At 65.4% G+C, this 13,924-nt stretch overlaps 2 protein-coding genes across 2 annotated transcripts in view; one reads left to right on the top strand and one right to left on the bottom strand.

Moving 5' to 3' along the window:
• Window positions 1-7,108: 7,108 nt before the first annotated feature.
• Window positions 7,109-10,873, top strand: ISYNA1 (inositol-3-phosphate synthase 1). Its single transcript, XM_086477438.1, is given in 11 exon segments — window positions 7,109-7,222; window positions 7,304-7,465; window positions 7,687-7,816; window positions 7,891-8,084; window positions 8,180-8,329; window positions 8,413-8,628; window positions 8,710-8,874; window positions 8,952-9,065; window positions 9,164-9,381; window positions 10,659-10,674; window positions 10,676-10,873. Coding segments are annotated over 11 exon segments (1,677 nt in total).
• A 2,079-nt stretch (window positions 10,874-12,952) lies between these two features.
• The window catches only part of LOC147413791 (single-stranded DNA-binding protein 3-like), a 10,848-nt gene continuing 9,876 nt past the window's right edge, over window positions 12,953-13,924 (bottom strand). Inside the window, 3 exon segments of the mRNA XM_086477437.1 lie at window positions 12,953-12,982; window positions 13,279-13,347; window positions 13,349-13,381. Coding sequence (XP_086333563.1) covers window positions 12,953-12,982; window positions 13,279-13,347; window positions 13,349-13,381 — 132 coding nt within the window.

The raw sequence follows: 13,924 nt of genomic DNA, 5'->3' as shown, positions 1-13,924 counted from the left end.
CGCCAGGAGCCCCAAACTCGGCTGTTGGGAGAGGCAGCAGCTCCAAACGCAGGATGAGTAAATTCTTCCATGGAAACACTTCTCCTTCTGATCCTTAATATTTTGAATGGGATTTTTTTGTTGCTTTGGGGCGGGAGGGGGATAGAGATGGATCTCAATCTTTATACATCTGCTATAAGATATTTTTGCAAACAGAGTTGTATACAAAGATGTATTGTGTACATTTACATGTATATTCTGGAACTTCTAAAATTTGAATATAAAAACTGAAAATATTTAATGAATATCCAAACTGTGAGACCCAACTAGCATTCAACAACTTTCTGCTTCACTTTTCTTTTGGACTGTGTTAAAGAATTGTAGTCGAATCTGCCTTTTTTTTTTTTTCTTTTTTTTTTTTTTTCTTTTTAGAGATTATGAAGCTAGGCAAATTTTGTGCTTTTTGGGTTAATAGAAACCAGTTCTAGGTGATTAAGTATGATCTTAACTTATTGATACTGTGTTTTACTTTGTAATATTGTACTGTGGATAAAACTATATTGAGCCATGGAGTTGGAGTTTACAAAAGAGCTTTTCACTTTGCCAAAATGTTACAATTTAAAGGCAGCATAGTCTTCAGCTTTCCTAATCTTTTCTTAAGAGCTAGTGTCTTTTTTGTACACTAAAAAGCTGAATGCTGATTTTGCAACATATAATAAATTCACTGTATTGGAAAACAAGCAGACAATAAGGTTGTATATTTCTTTTCAGTGCTGCTTACTGCGAGCAGGGAAAGGTGGTAAACGGCTGGTGTGGAGTTTGAAAGCAGGAAACTTAAAGGAGCCGAGTCAGTGAGGGAGTTAAAAGTGTCAGAGCAGTAGGTAAGAAGCACGAGAAGGAGAAGGCGCTCGCCGTGGGCCCTCTGCTTTCCCGCCCCTTGCTGTGTTACGGCCAGAAACGCTGCCACGGGGCAGCCTGGCTCTTCGGGGACCCAATTCTGGGGCTCTGCTGGGTGCAGTGGCGGGAGCTGGGGGTCTCCCCGCTCCCCACGGCCTTGGCACCCAGTGTTGGGGGGGGAAGGTGCTTTCGAAGAGGCGCCCGTCACTGGTGTGCGAGAGAGGAGTCCTACGAGGGGGGTGCGCGGCCCTGGGCAGATGGGGCTGGGCAGGAGCAGCGGGAGGGCTGGGAGGTTGGCAAACAAGGTCCCGGCTGCTTCCCTCGGGATCGGCGGTGCTGGAGCTTCCGCGGTTTTGGGGGCTCTTTCTGCCAGCATGGAGGGTCCAGACCTGGTTCAGGTGCCTTCCCCTCAGCTCCTGGGCCTTGGCAGAAGGGGCTCGTTCCCCCTCCCAGTTTGCTGAGCTGGGTTTGACGTCGGAGCTCGCGTGGGGGTGAGTCAGGGCCGTGGGGAGCTGGAGCAGGGACGTCGATGCTGCCGGAGCAGCGAGGTGGGGACGAGCCTGGCGTAAGACGCTGCCTGTCCACGCTGCTGGAGCTCCCACCTCCACCCACGGGGCTGAATCATCTGGCTCGGGATACAAATAGCATCGGGGTTGTATCGAGACTTTGTCCCTTTTTTCAGCTGTCGCAGCGGCTGCTTGCTCGGGTGCTGGCTTCTGCAGCATCCCTGGGTCCTCTGCTCGCTGTGGCTGGAGCAGGCGAGCTGAAATAGAGGATACAAACACTCCAGTAACTGCTCAGTAGCATAACAACCCCTGAATAGCTGCTGTTTTCCTTTGGGAGTGGTTGTGCTGCCCGCTTTGGGGATCCCCTCCTCTCTAGCTGTGGGTGATGGGCACAGGATGGGCCCAAAGATGTGGGCAGCAGGGCTCGCCTGATGCCCCCGTGGACAGGACGAGCCCGTCTTTGTCTGCAGCTCACTTTGCCTTAGTGCAGGAGTCTGGATTCTACCCCCAAAATAGCAAAAATACGGAGAAGGGGAAAATAATGCAGCAATCGAGTAACGCCTTAACAGCTGTCTTGGCTTTTTTTGTTTTTAAAGGTGGGGGGAGGACCAGGGAGAGCTCTGCTTGGTCCTGTCTCACCAGCCCTGACCTTGGGAGCTGACACAACAGCACGAGCACCCGCGCAGGGAGCCGATGCTCCCACGGCCGCTGAGGGTTTGCTCCCACGGGGCGCTCGGTTCCAGAGCCCAGACGTGGTGGCCGAGCCGATGCTCTTGCAAAGCCCCCAATCGCCACGTTTTTAGGTTCAACTGCCACCTCTGAGCCCAGCTGCGCTCCAAGGCCCCTCTTTTACCATCTTTCGTTCCTCACTTGCCTGAGCTTCACCCCTGGGGGCTGCCCTGGGGCGTTCATCTGGCTAAAGGCTGGGTCCCGTCCCCTGGGACAAGCACGGGGACGCTGGCGCAGGAAAGGTCCCCGTCCCATCCCAGCTTTCCTGGGGAATTCCTCTCAACCGCTGGCAGCTCCTGCTCTGGCCGGGGTCATGCACTGAGCTCATTAACTCGGAGCTGCCCCAGTGGAAATTTACTGGCTGCGGCCGCTGTGCCCGAGCCAGCCGGGCTCCTGCCGCTGCCTCCTTATCTGCACCCAACTGCCGGCCCTCCCCGGGGACCGCGGCGGGGGGGACGAGGAGCAGCATCTCTTTCGGGCTGTGTCCGTGTGTCCCGGAGTTTGCCGTGCAAGATCCAGGAGGAGCCCTGGGCTCCGATAATTCGGGTCACACCTGGGAAAAGCGTCGCTTTGCACCGTCTCGGGCACAAGCTGCCCTTCAAGTAGGGTCACGCACACGTGGGAAGGCAAGAAATGACCCCGCAGTGTCCTGGCTGCCCCGGTTGGGTTTGGGGGATGCTTCAAACACGGCAAAACCCCTGTGGTTTTTTTTTTTTTTCCCTTGTGCACCTTTTGCTTGCAGATCGTTTGCTGGAGGAAGCTCATTAGAATAATTTGTCCTTGACACGGTCCGATGGCGCCGATCCCTCTTGCAGAGCAGCTGCTGCACCTCCGCGGCCGAGCACGACCACCCCGAACCACCCGCCTGGCTATTTCCATCCGTCCGTCCGTCCCTTCCCAGGCGTGGGTCCATCCTTGGGCACGCAGCACCCACGGGGTGACGGCGTAGGGGCAGGGAGGAGAGGACAAGGAGCTGCGAGCAGCCGGTGCAGGCAAAGCTAACGAAGGCTCCGAGCCTGGGGGTTGTTTAACACGAGGGGGAAAAAACCCAACCGTGAAGGGAGGAAAACGTGGCCAGGGAGCGCCAGGGACCGTTTGTGTCTGTCACACATAAATCTGGGGCTGCTTGAGTTGGCCTTGACCCGCTGGGGGAGGGCGAGGGGGGCTCCTGCCTGCATCCCCCCGCTGCTGAGCCCTTCCCAGCCCACGGAGCATCTCCTCTCCCGCAGAATCGGGCCCTGAACCTGCTTATAATGAACCCCCGGCGGCGTTTGTGCCGCGACGCGTGGGGCGCTTCGTGGCCCGGATGCCCGTCCCCAGGGGATGGCGGGGGGTCTGCTGGAAGAGGAGGGGGGGGGGGGGGGGGTTGGTGGGCACCATTGCTGGGGGAGCGGGCCGGTCGCTATGGCTCCGCGGCTCGCCTGGCCCCTCGCCAGCCCCCGGCAGCTGGGGAGCGAAGGCGCTGGGCGGCCGGCCCGGGCTCCCGGCCCATGAACGCGTTGGGCGAGCGGGGAACAAGGGAGCCCCGCTCATGCGGTGCCGAGCGTGGGAGGAGTGGGAAGGGAGTGGGGGAAGGAACAATGGTGGGAGTTATGGGAGGGGGGGCAAGGAAAAAAAAAAAAAAAAAAAAAAAAAATTAAAAAAAAAAAAAAAAAGGGAAGCAGTGGAAAAATACCAGTTCTGGGCCCCTGGCAGCGCTGCCCGGACCCTCCCCGCCCCAGGATTATTGTACAAAGAAATGTTATTTTTGTTTCAATAATTTGCTGAGGCACTGGCATTCCAACGCGGGGCTCGTTTTGTCCTCCAGCCCGGCACCAAGGGATCATTGTTCCTCCGTGGCCAAGGGGCCGGACGCGGCCCCCCCCCCTGGCACCACCGTGCCCACCACCACCGCCGCCCTCTTCCCCGCGGCCGCCCCGCTCCCCGCCGGCGGCACGTGCCCCCCGGGGTTGGCCGTGGTGGTGGGTTTTCCATCTCCCGCTCGGTGCCAAGAGGATGGGTGGCGATGCCAGCGTGGGAGCCCCCCGGGCGGGTGGGTGGGTGGCGATGGTGGCGGCGGCGTGGAGCGAAGCTGTCCTCGCCACGTCTGCGGGGAGCGAGGGTGGGGAAGGGGCTGGGGCCCGCCCGGGCGTTGCTCCTGCTCCGGGGGCTCCTTTGAAGCGGGGCCTGCCCATTGAAAGGCAGCCGGACCCCCGGGGGCCGCGGAGCGGGGTGCCAGCCACGGCCCCTCGCCGCCGAGCTGCCCTTTCTCTGCGGCGGCCGAGAGAGAGGCCCCCCCAGGGCACCCCCCAGCTCTCCCATGGCCGACATGTGGGGTGAGGCCTCACACAGGTCCTGGGGTGCCCCCCGGCATCACCACCAGCGGCTACCCGGGCTGGGGGCTGCAGGGCAGGGGGTGGCGTGGGGACTGGGGGGGGGGGGCTGTGCCAAGGGATCTGGGGGTCCACATAGAGGGGCTGCAGGGTGCCACTGCTATGGCCTTTGAGGTGCCCATGGGGTGTAGGATGCCGATGCCGCGGTCTTTTGGGTGCCCGTGCTGGGGTCTGCAGGGTGCCAGTGCGTGGGGCTCTTGGGGTGCCCGTGCTGGGGGCTGTGGGGTGTCAGGATGACGGTGCCATGGTCTTTTGGGCGCCCGTGCTGGGGGTGCAGGAATTCTGGGGTGTCGATGCCAGGGGCTCTGGGGTGCCCATGCTGGGGGCTGCAGGGGGCTCTAGGGTGCCCATGGAGGGGGCTGCAGGGTGTCAGGATGCTGATGCCACTGTCATTTGGGTGCCCATGGCGGGGGGGCTGTGGGGTACTGGTGCCGTGACCTTTGGGGTGCTCATACTGGGGGCTGCAGGGTGCCGAGGTGCTGGTCCCGTGGTCTTTTGGGTGCCCATACCGGGGGCTGCAGGGTGCTGGTGCTGTGACCTTTGGGGTGCCCATACTGGGTGCTGCAGGGTGCCGAGGTGCTGGTCCCGTGGTATTTTGGGTGCCCATACTGGGGGCTGCAGAGTTCTGGGTTGCTGGTCCTGTGGTCTTTGGGGTGTCCATACTGGGGGCTGCAGGGTGCTGGTGCTGTGACCTTTGGGGTGCCCATACTGGGGAGCTGAAGGGTACTGGGGTGCTGGTCCTGTGGTCTTTCGGGTGCCCATACTGGGGAGCTGCAGGGTGCTGGTGTGCTGGTCCTGTGGTCTTTGGGGTGCCCATACTGGGGAGCTGCAGGGTGCTGGTGCTGTGACCTTTGGGGTGCCCATACTGCGGGCTGCAGGGTGCTGGAACTGGGGACCGTAGGGTGCCGGGATCTGCGGGGTCCCTTTGCGGGGGGAGGGGCAGCGGGGTGCTGGGGTGCCGGTACCGGAGGCTGCAGGACACCGGTGCCGGGATGCCGGTGGCGGGGCAGCGCTGGCAGCACCGTGGGAGCGACACCGTGGGACGGTGCCCGTGGGACGGTGCCCGTGGGAAGGCGCAGGGCCCCGGCAGCGCAGGAAGCCGCCGGCCCGGGACAGTCAATAGCCGGAAGGCGGCGGCGGGACCCCCGGCCCCGGCCCGGGCCCCGGCCCCGGCGCCACTTCCCCTTCCCGGGTCAGCGGCCGCTCCCCTCCGCCTTCGCCTCCCGCTCCCGCCGCTCCCCCCCCCCCCCGCCCCCGGTAAGAGCCGCCGGCGGGACCCGGGGCCACCCCGCACCTGCCGCGGAGCCGGGACCGGGGGGACCCGGGGAGACCCGGAGGGGCCGGTGCCGGTGGCGGCGGGGCACGTGCGGGGGGGGGGGGTGGGGGGGGGGGTGTGGGGGGGTGCGGGGGCCGGTTGGGAGGGGGCGGGGCCGGCGGGGGGGGGCGGGTCTTGGGAGCCGATTAAGCGGCGGGAGCCGGGGCGGCCGCAGCCGCGATCGCATCATCCCCCGCGGGGCAGCACCGGCACCGGCTCCGCCGCCTCCAGCGCGCCCGGCCCGGCCCGGCCCGGCCCGGTGAGTGTCCGCGGTGGAGGGCGGGGGCGGCCCGGGAAGGGGTTTGGTCGTTCGGTCCCGGGGAGCGGGGGCGGCCCCGGGCCTGTGTCCCCCCCCCCCCCCCCCGTGTCCCTCGGAGCCGTCGGGGCAGCAGGGTCAGCGCTCGTCCCCGTGTCCCCCGGCGCCCCACGGTGCGGGGACACCCCCTGTCCTCACGTCCTCTCTGCCACCCCAGGGCGCAGGGACACCCTCTGTCCCCGCGTCCCCTGCACCCTCTGCCACCCCAGGGCACAGGGACACCCCCTGTCCCCTGCACTCTCTGCCACCCCAGGGTACAGGGACACCCCCTGTCCCCACGTCCCCTGCACCCTGTGCCACCCCAGGGCGCAGGGACACCCCCTGTCCCCACGTCCCCTGCACCCTGTGCCACCCCAGGGCGCAGGGACACCCTCTGTCCCCGCGTCCCCTGCACCCTCTGCCACCCCAGGGCGCAGGGACACCCCCTGTCCCCACGTCCCCTGCACCCTGTGCCACCCCAGGGCGCAGGGACACCCCCTGTCCCCACATCCCCTCCATCCCAAGGAGTGGGATCAGCCGTGTCCCCACGTCCCCTGCGAGCATCCCGAGTCCCCCATGCCCTCCAGCGGCCCCTGCCACCCCCAGGCAGGGGACAGCAGGGACAACCTCCTGCCCACCCGGAGCAGGATGAGGACTCTACACCCTCCCGGCTTGCTGGGGGCTCAGTGAGGTCCTGGGGCTGGGGGGGGCCGGGGGGATGGGGCCGTCACACAACCCCCCCGTGCTCCTCGCCTGTCCCGGGGGCAGCAGCCGGTGCCGGGGACACGCGTGGGAAGGGGACACGGTGGCAGTCCCACCGCCACGCTGGGAGGCCGCAGGGCAGGGAGCCAACGGTCCCCACCGGCGGGCACAGCCTGGCAGGGAGCGGTGCTGGAGCTGTGTCCCGGCAGGGCGGGGGGTCCGGGGAGGGGGGGGTGGGGTGGGGTGTGGGGGGCCCGTCGTGCCAGGCCTGCGGGGCTGACACCCATTTCCTCCTATTCCAGCTCCAGGAACAATGGCAGAGACATTCCTTGTGGAGAGCCCCGACGTCACGTACAGCAAGGACTTCATCGAGGCCAAGTACACGTACAGCACCGTGCACGTCTGCAAGGAGAACGGCGTCACCAAGGTACGGGCAGGGGGGCGGGCAGGGGGGCGGGCAGGGGGGCTTGGTGGTGGCTCTGCTCGTCCCCATGTCTCTGTCCCGCAGGTGCGGCCGTGCTCGACCCGCTTCACCTTCCGGACAGGGCGACAGGTCCCTCGCCTGGGGGTGATGTTGGTGGGTTGGGGGGGCAACAACGGCACGACGGTGACGGCGGCCGTGCTGGCCAACAAGCTGGGGCTGTCCTGGATGACCAAGACGGGGCGCAAGGTGGGTGTCCCCAGCGGGACCCCCAGCCACGTCGCAGGACCCGGGTGTCCTGCAGGGATGGGGATACGGAGCTCAGCTGCTCCTGGCTGCACCGGGGTTCTGCACCCCGATCTCCTCCCTGCCCCTGCAGAGGTGGTCTGCAGCCCCGGCTCCCCAGTTTGGGGGTGCTGGGGACCCTCCCCCTGCGTGCCAGCAGCTCATCCTCGTGTTCTCCATCCCAGAAAGCCAACTACTACGGCTCCCTGCTCCAAGCCTCCACCGTCTGCCTGGGCACCGGCCCCACCGGCGACGTCTACGTGCCTTTCCGGGACCTGCTGCCCATGGTGCACCCCAACGACATCGTCTTCGATGGTAGGTGGGACACGGGGGAGACCCCACAATGGGGAGAGGGACCCTGAGCGGTTGGGTCACCCCTTGTCCCCCAGGCTGGGACATCTCCTCGCTGAACCTGGCGGAGGCCATGCGGCGGGCGGAGGTGCTGGACTGGCCACTGCAGGAGCAGCTCTGGCCCCACCTGGAGAAGATGAAGCCCCGTCCCTCCATCTACATCCCCGAGTTCATCGCCGCCAACCAGGAGGATCGGGCGGACAACGTCCTCCGTGGGTCCATGGCTGAGCAGGTCCTGGTGGGGCGGTGGTGGTGGTGGGGACACAGGCGACACGGGGAGAGGGGGGATGCCGCCGCGCTGACACATCCCCCTCGGTGGTGTCCCAGGTGGAGCAGATCCGCAGGGACATCCGGGACTTCAGGGAGACCAGCGGGGTGGACAAAGTCATCGTCCTCTGGACGGCCAACACGGAGCGCTTCTGCGATGTCGTGCCGGGGCTCAACGACACCGCGGACAACCTGCTGCGGGCCATCGAGGTCAGGGGACAGGGGAGGGGACTGAGGTGGCTGACAGCGTCGCCTCAGTGGTGCTGAGATATCCCATGTGTGTCCTCCCCCAGCGAGGCCTGGAGGTGTCCCCGTCCACGCTCTTCGCGGTGGCCAGCATCCTGGAGGGCTGTGCCTACATCAACGGCTCTCCCCAGAACACCTTCGTGCCGGGGGCGGTGGAACTGGCCGCCCAGCGCCGCGTCTTCATCTGTGGCGATGACTTCAAGTCGGGTCAAACCAAGCTCAAGTCGGTGCTGGTGGACTTCTTGGTGGGCGCTGGACTCAAGGTACGTGGCGACAGGGTGGCCCAAGGAGAGGGGGGGGCTTGCCTGGGACAGGGGGTGACCTGCCCGCACCCCCTTGCCCAGACCAAGTCCATCGTGAGCTACAACCACCTGGGGAACAACGACGGGAAGAACCTTTCGGCCCCGCAGCAGTTCCGCTCCAAGGAGATCTCCAAGAGCAACGTGGTGGACGACACGGTCCAGGCCAACCCCATCCTCTACGGTCCCCAGGACAAGCCCGACCACTGCGTGAGTTGGGGGCTGGGGAGATGCACACACGGTGACGGCGGGGGTGACGGGGTGGTGACGGGGACGTCGCTTCGCAGGTGGTGATCAAGTACGTGCCCTACGTGGGGGACAGCAAGCGCGCGCTGGACGAGTACACGTCGGAGATCATGATGGGCGGCACCAACACCATCGTCATCCACAACACGTGCGAGGTGCGGAGGCGGGAGGGTGACCAGGGTGTCCTGTTTGGGGGGTGGCACGTCCCTGGGGGATAGCTAAGCCCACCCCCCTTGCCCCTCGGTGCCCCCAGGACTCGCTGCTGGCCAGCCCCATCATCCTGGACCTGGCCATCCTCACGGAGCTGTGCCAGCGCGTCACCTTCTGCACCGAGGCCGACCCCGAGTTCCAGGGCTTCCACAGCGTCCTCTCCATTGTCGCCTTCCTCTGCAAGGCCCCGCTGGTGCCCGAGGGCACCCCCGTCGTCAACGCCCTCTTCCGCCAGCGCAGCTGCATCGAGAACATCCTCAGGTACCCCGGGGCGTCCCCGTGCTCGTGGGTGCCAGGTACCACCCACCCCGGTGCCCGTGGTGGCACCCAAGGCTTGCCAGAGGTGTTTTGGCGCTTGACACCCCAGGGTGTCAACACCAGTAGGTCCCAGTGCTCAATGCCTGTGGGTTCCAGTGCCTGTGGGTGCGCAGCACCCATGCATGGGGTGTCCAGATCCAGTAGGTCCTGGTGCCCAAGGCATGGGGTGTCCCAACGCCGGTGGGTGGTGCTGGTGCTCGGTGTGTGTGCCACCAGTGGGTCCCTGAGCCCAGCACTGGTGGGTCCCAGTGCGCAATGCCAACGCGTTCTGGTGTCCGGGGTGTTCAGCGCTGGGGGGGTCCTGGTGATGCCCAGCACCAACAGGTCCCAGTGCGGATGGATCCCTGGTTCCCAGGGCCTGGGGTGCCCAATGGGAGTGGGCCCCAATGCCCCGGGTGTCCCAACACCCACGGACCCTGGTACCTAATGCTCAGGGTGCACAGTGCCCAGGGGGTCCTACACCAGTGGGTCCCAGTGCCCAATGCCCATGGGTCCCAGCACCAGTAGGTCCCAGTACCTGATGCCCAGCGGGGTGCCCAACGAGTCCCAGGGCCCAGCGCTCATGGGTCCCAGTGCCCAGTGCCTGGTGCTCCCAGCACCAGTGGGTCCCAGCACCCGTGGGTCCCAATGTCCAGCGGGGTGCCCAACACCAGTGGGTCCCAGTGCCCAATGCTCGTGGGTCCCAGTGCCTGGGGCTCCCAGCACCAGTAGGTCCCAATGCCCGGGGGGTTCCCAGCACCAGTGGGTCCCAGCACCCGTGGGTCCCAATGCTCAGGGGGGTGCCCAGCACCAGTGGGTCCCAGTGCCCAACGCTCGTGGGTCCCAGTGCCTGGGGCTCCCAGTACCAGTAGGTCCCAATGCCCGGGGGGTTCCCAGCACCAGTGAGTCCCAGCACCCATGGGTCCCAATGCTCAGGGGGGTGCCCAGCACCAGTGGGTCCCAGTGCCCAATGCTCGTGGGTCCCAGTGCCTGGGGCTCCCAGCACCAGTGGGTCCCAGTGCCCAGGGGGGTGCCCAGCACCAGTGGGTCCCAGTGCCCACTGCCCACATTGCCCACCACCACCAGCTCCCCACGCCCAACCCGCGGTGTCCCCAACCCGCCTGGCTCCTGGCACCCAGGGTGCCCAGTGCCATCTCCCCCCCCCCCCGCCCCTTCCCCAATACTGGGGTGCCCATCCCTGAGCCTCCCCCTCCTCTTTTTGTGTCCCCCCGCCCCCCCAGGGCCTGCCTGGGGCTGCCCCCCCCAGAACCACATGCTGCTGGAGCACAAGATGCAGCGACCGGCCCCCAGCCCGAAGCGCGCCTGCCCCGGGGGGGCCGCCTGCCCCCTCGCCCCCAAGAAGGCACCGGCGACCACCCAGCTCAACGGGCACCCCCTGCCCCGGCACCCCCCGGCCGGGACCCCCCCGGACCCCCCTCCACGTCGATGGGGCTGACTAACAACAGCGCCTTTTTTTTTGTATTTCAGATCAGCTTTTTAGGGGGGGGGGTGTGGGGTGGGGATGGGGGGGGTGGATTTGGGGTCTGGGTGGGGGTCCACGACCTGCCCCCCCCCCCCCCCTCATTTCAAGCGCTCGGTGCTGCCCAGCTCCGATGCCAACTCGAAACTGTGAAGCTTTGTACCCACCAATAAACCCAGAGCACATCGTGTGTCCCCCCTCCCGTCTCGCCTGGTTCCTGGGGAGACCCCCCCCTCCCTGGGAAGCACACCCCCCCCCCCCTCCTCCCCAGCCCCAGGCAAAGCAAGAGCCAAACGCCGGCGGCCTTCTGAAAAAAATTCAAATTACATTTATTGATGCAGGTGGGGGGGGGGGGGTGTTGTTGTTTTTTTTTGGGGGGGGGGAGTTTTGTAGTTTTTTTAATTTTTTTTTTCTTTTTGTTGGTTTTTTTTTTTTGGGGGGGGGGTGTCCCCTGTATTAATAAGCAATGGGGGCCCTAAAGGCTCTGGGGACTAGAAATGAGGGGGGGGGGGGTGTGTGTCCCTACCCAGAACGACTATGCCTATGGCGGGTGCTACCCCTAGGGGGGTGGGGGGCTGCCCCCCACCTCGGCAGGGGCACGACAGGTTTCCCCCCCCCCAACCCCCCCCCCGACCCCCGGTGTGGGGCTGTACAGGGGAGGGGGCCTGGGTGCGCGGCGGCAGTTTGGGGGGGGGGGGTGTGGGGGTGGGGGGGGGGGTGTTGAGGTCCTTTCTGTTATAAAAGAGGAAAAAAAAAAAAAGAAAAACCAAACCAAACCCAAAACCCAAAAAAAATCAGGAAAAAAAAAAAAAAACCAACACACACACACACACAAAAAAATTCCTTCATATTAAAGTTTTACAAGTGGTCCCTGGAGGGGGGGGGGGGGGAAAGGGGGCGGGGGGGGCCCCGGTCTGGCGCTCGGGGGGGGGCCGGGGATCACAGTGCTGGCTGAGCACACAGACGGGGCTGGGGGCTGGGGACCCCCCGGGGCCGACTCGCTGCCGGGGGGGGGGGGGGGGGCTGCTCTCTGCAGTGGGGCCTGCCCTATAGAGCGCTTGGGGGGGGCGGGTGCTCCATGGGGAAGGGGGGGGGGGGGGGTATGGCTTGGGCCCCCCACCCCAGCACAGCCTGGGGTGCCCCTGGCTTGAGGGGGGGGGGGGGGGGGGGCTGTGCTGGCAGTACGACCCCCCCCCCCCTTCCTCCAGGGCTGTTGGCAGGGCTGGGGGGGGGGTGGGGGGGGTGGGGGGGGTGGCTATGGGCCCCCCCCTGCCATGGGATATTGGGGGGGGGGTGGCTATGGGTCCCCCCTGCCATGGGATATTGAGGGGGATGGGCACTGGGAGAACTGGGAGGGGGGTCACGCCCTCCCAGACAGTGTGTGTGTTGCTGGGGGGGGGGGGGTGGGGCGTTGCTCAATTAGCATTTCAGCTAATTGCAATTAAGTGCATGCACCCCAATCGGGCCAGCATGCCATTGGGGGGGGGGGGGCAGGGTGCAGCGCTGTGACACCACCCCCCCCCCCCAAAATCCCCCTCCCCATGCCTGGGGGGGGGTGGGGGGGCAGCACCTGCCATAGAGAGTGGGGAGGGGGGGGGCACAGTGCCATCACCCCCCCCCCTAAAAATCCCCATGCGGGGGGGGGGGGACACACAACAACACACACCAAAACACCCCCCCCAACAGCCCACCCCCCCCCCCCCCACCCCCTCCACGGTGCCACACCCCCCCACCCCAGCGCCTGCCCCCTCCCCGGAGGGGGGGGGGGCGGTGGTGATCCCAGTGCTGGGGTGGTCCCTACCCCGGGGGGGGGCGGGGGGGGGGCGGGGGGGGGGGGGCAGTCAATAAGTCGCATGACTTATTTCTAATTTTTTTTTTTTTTTTTTTTGCTGCTGCCTTTTTTTTTTTTTTCTGTGGTTGTTGTTCAGTGTCGGGGGGGGGGGGAGGGGGGAGGGTTGGGGGGCGGGGGGGGGAGGGGGGTGGTAATTATTATTAATTATTTTTTCTCTGGTGGTGTGTGTGGGCGTCCGGCTGTCGGCGGCCTCGGCGCTGGGCTCACACGCTCATTGTCATGCTGGGCGAGTACTGGAGAGAGCGGAGACACCAGAGGGGTTTTGGGGGGGGGGGGGGGCGAGGGGGGGGGGACACGACAACCCCCCTCTCACACCCCCCACACCCCCCCCCCCCCTCCGCCCACCTCACACCTCCCGGACCGCTTGGACCCCCTCTACCCCGGGGGTGTGGGGGGGGGGTGCTGCCAAGGGGACTTTGCTGTTGACCCCCCCCCGGCTTTGTCCCCAAATAATGCCCCCCCCCCCCCGCCCCCCCCCCGCCCCCCCCCCCCCCCCCCCCCCGGGAGAACCCCCCCCAGGGTCCCTTACGCTGTCGCTTTGGAAGGGGTTTAAGAAATTGCTGCTCAGCTCGGCGTCGTCCCGCGGGGTGCCGGGGGGGGTTGCTCAGGGCCCCCAGGTTACTGGGGGAGCTCTGGGGGGGGTGGGGGGTGGGGGAAGAGAAAAATATTAGTGGAGGGGGGGAAATAGTGTGGGGTCCTGGTGTATTTGGGGGGGGGGGGGCAATAAATGGTGGTCCCCAGTATATATATTGGGGGGGGATCCCAGTGTGGGTTGGGGGCGGGGGGGGGCAATAAATGGGATTCTGGTACACGGGGGGGGGGGGGTGTTGTGGGGGGGGGGGTGGGGAGTGTGTTCCAGCACGTGGAGGGGGGAGTCCCAGCGCATGGGAGAGACAAAGAAAATGGGGGTCCCAGTACATGGGGGAGGATCCCAGTGCATTTGGGGGGGTGGGGGGTGTGCGTGGTCTCAGCACATGGTGGGGGGCAAATAAATGGGGGTCCCAAGTACACGGAGGTGGGGGGATCCCAGGGCATGAGGGGCATCCAGTACACGCGGGGGGGGGGGGGGGGGTGTGTCTCAGCACGTGGGGGAGCCCAATAAATGGGGTCCCAGTACTATGTAGGGGGTGGGGTCCTAGCGCATTGGGCGGGTCCCAGCGCATTGGGGGGTCCCA

Source organism: Leptosomus discolor, chromosome 24, assembly GCF_034619465.1.
Source record: "Leptosomus discolor isolate bLepDis1 chromosome 24, bLepDis1.hap2, whole genome shotgun sequence".
Lineage (NCBI taxonomy): Eukaryota > Metazoa > Chordata > Aves > Leptosomiformes > Leptosomidae > Leptosomus > Leptosomus discolor.
This window is presented reverse-complemented; position numbering and strand designations above follow the sequence as displayed.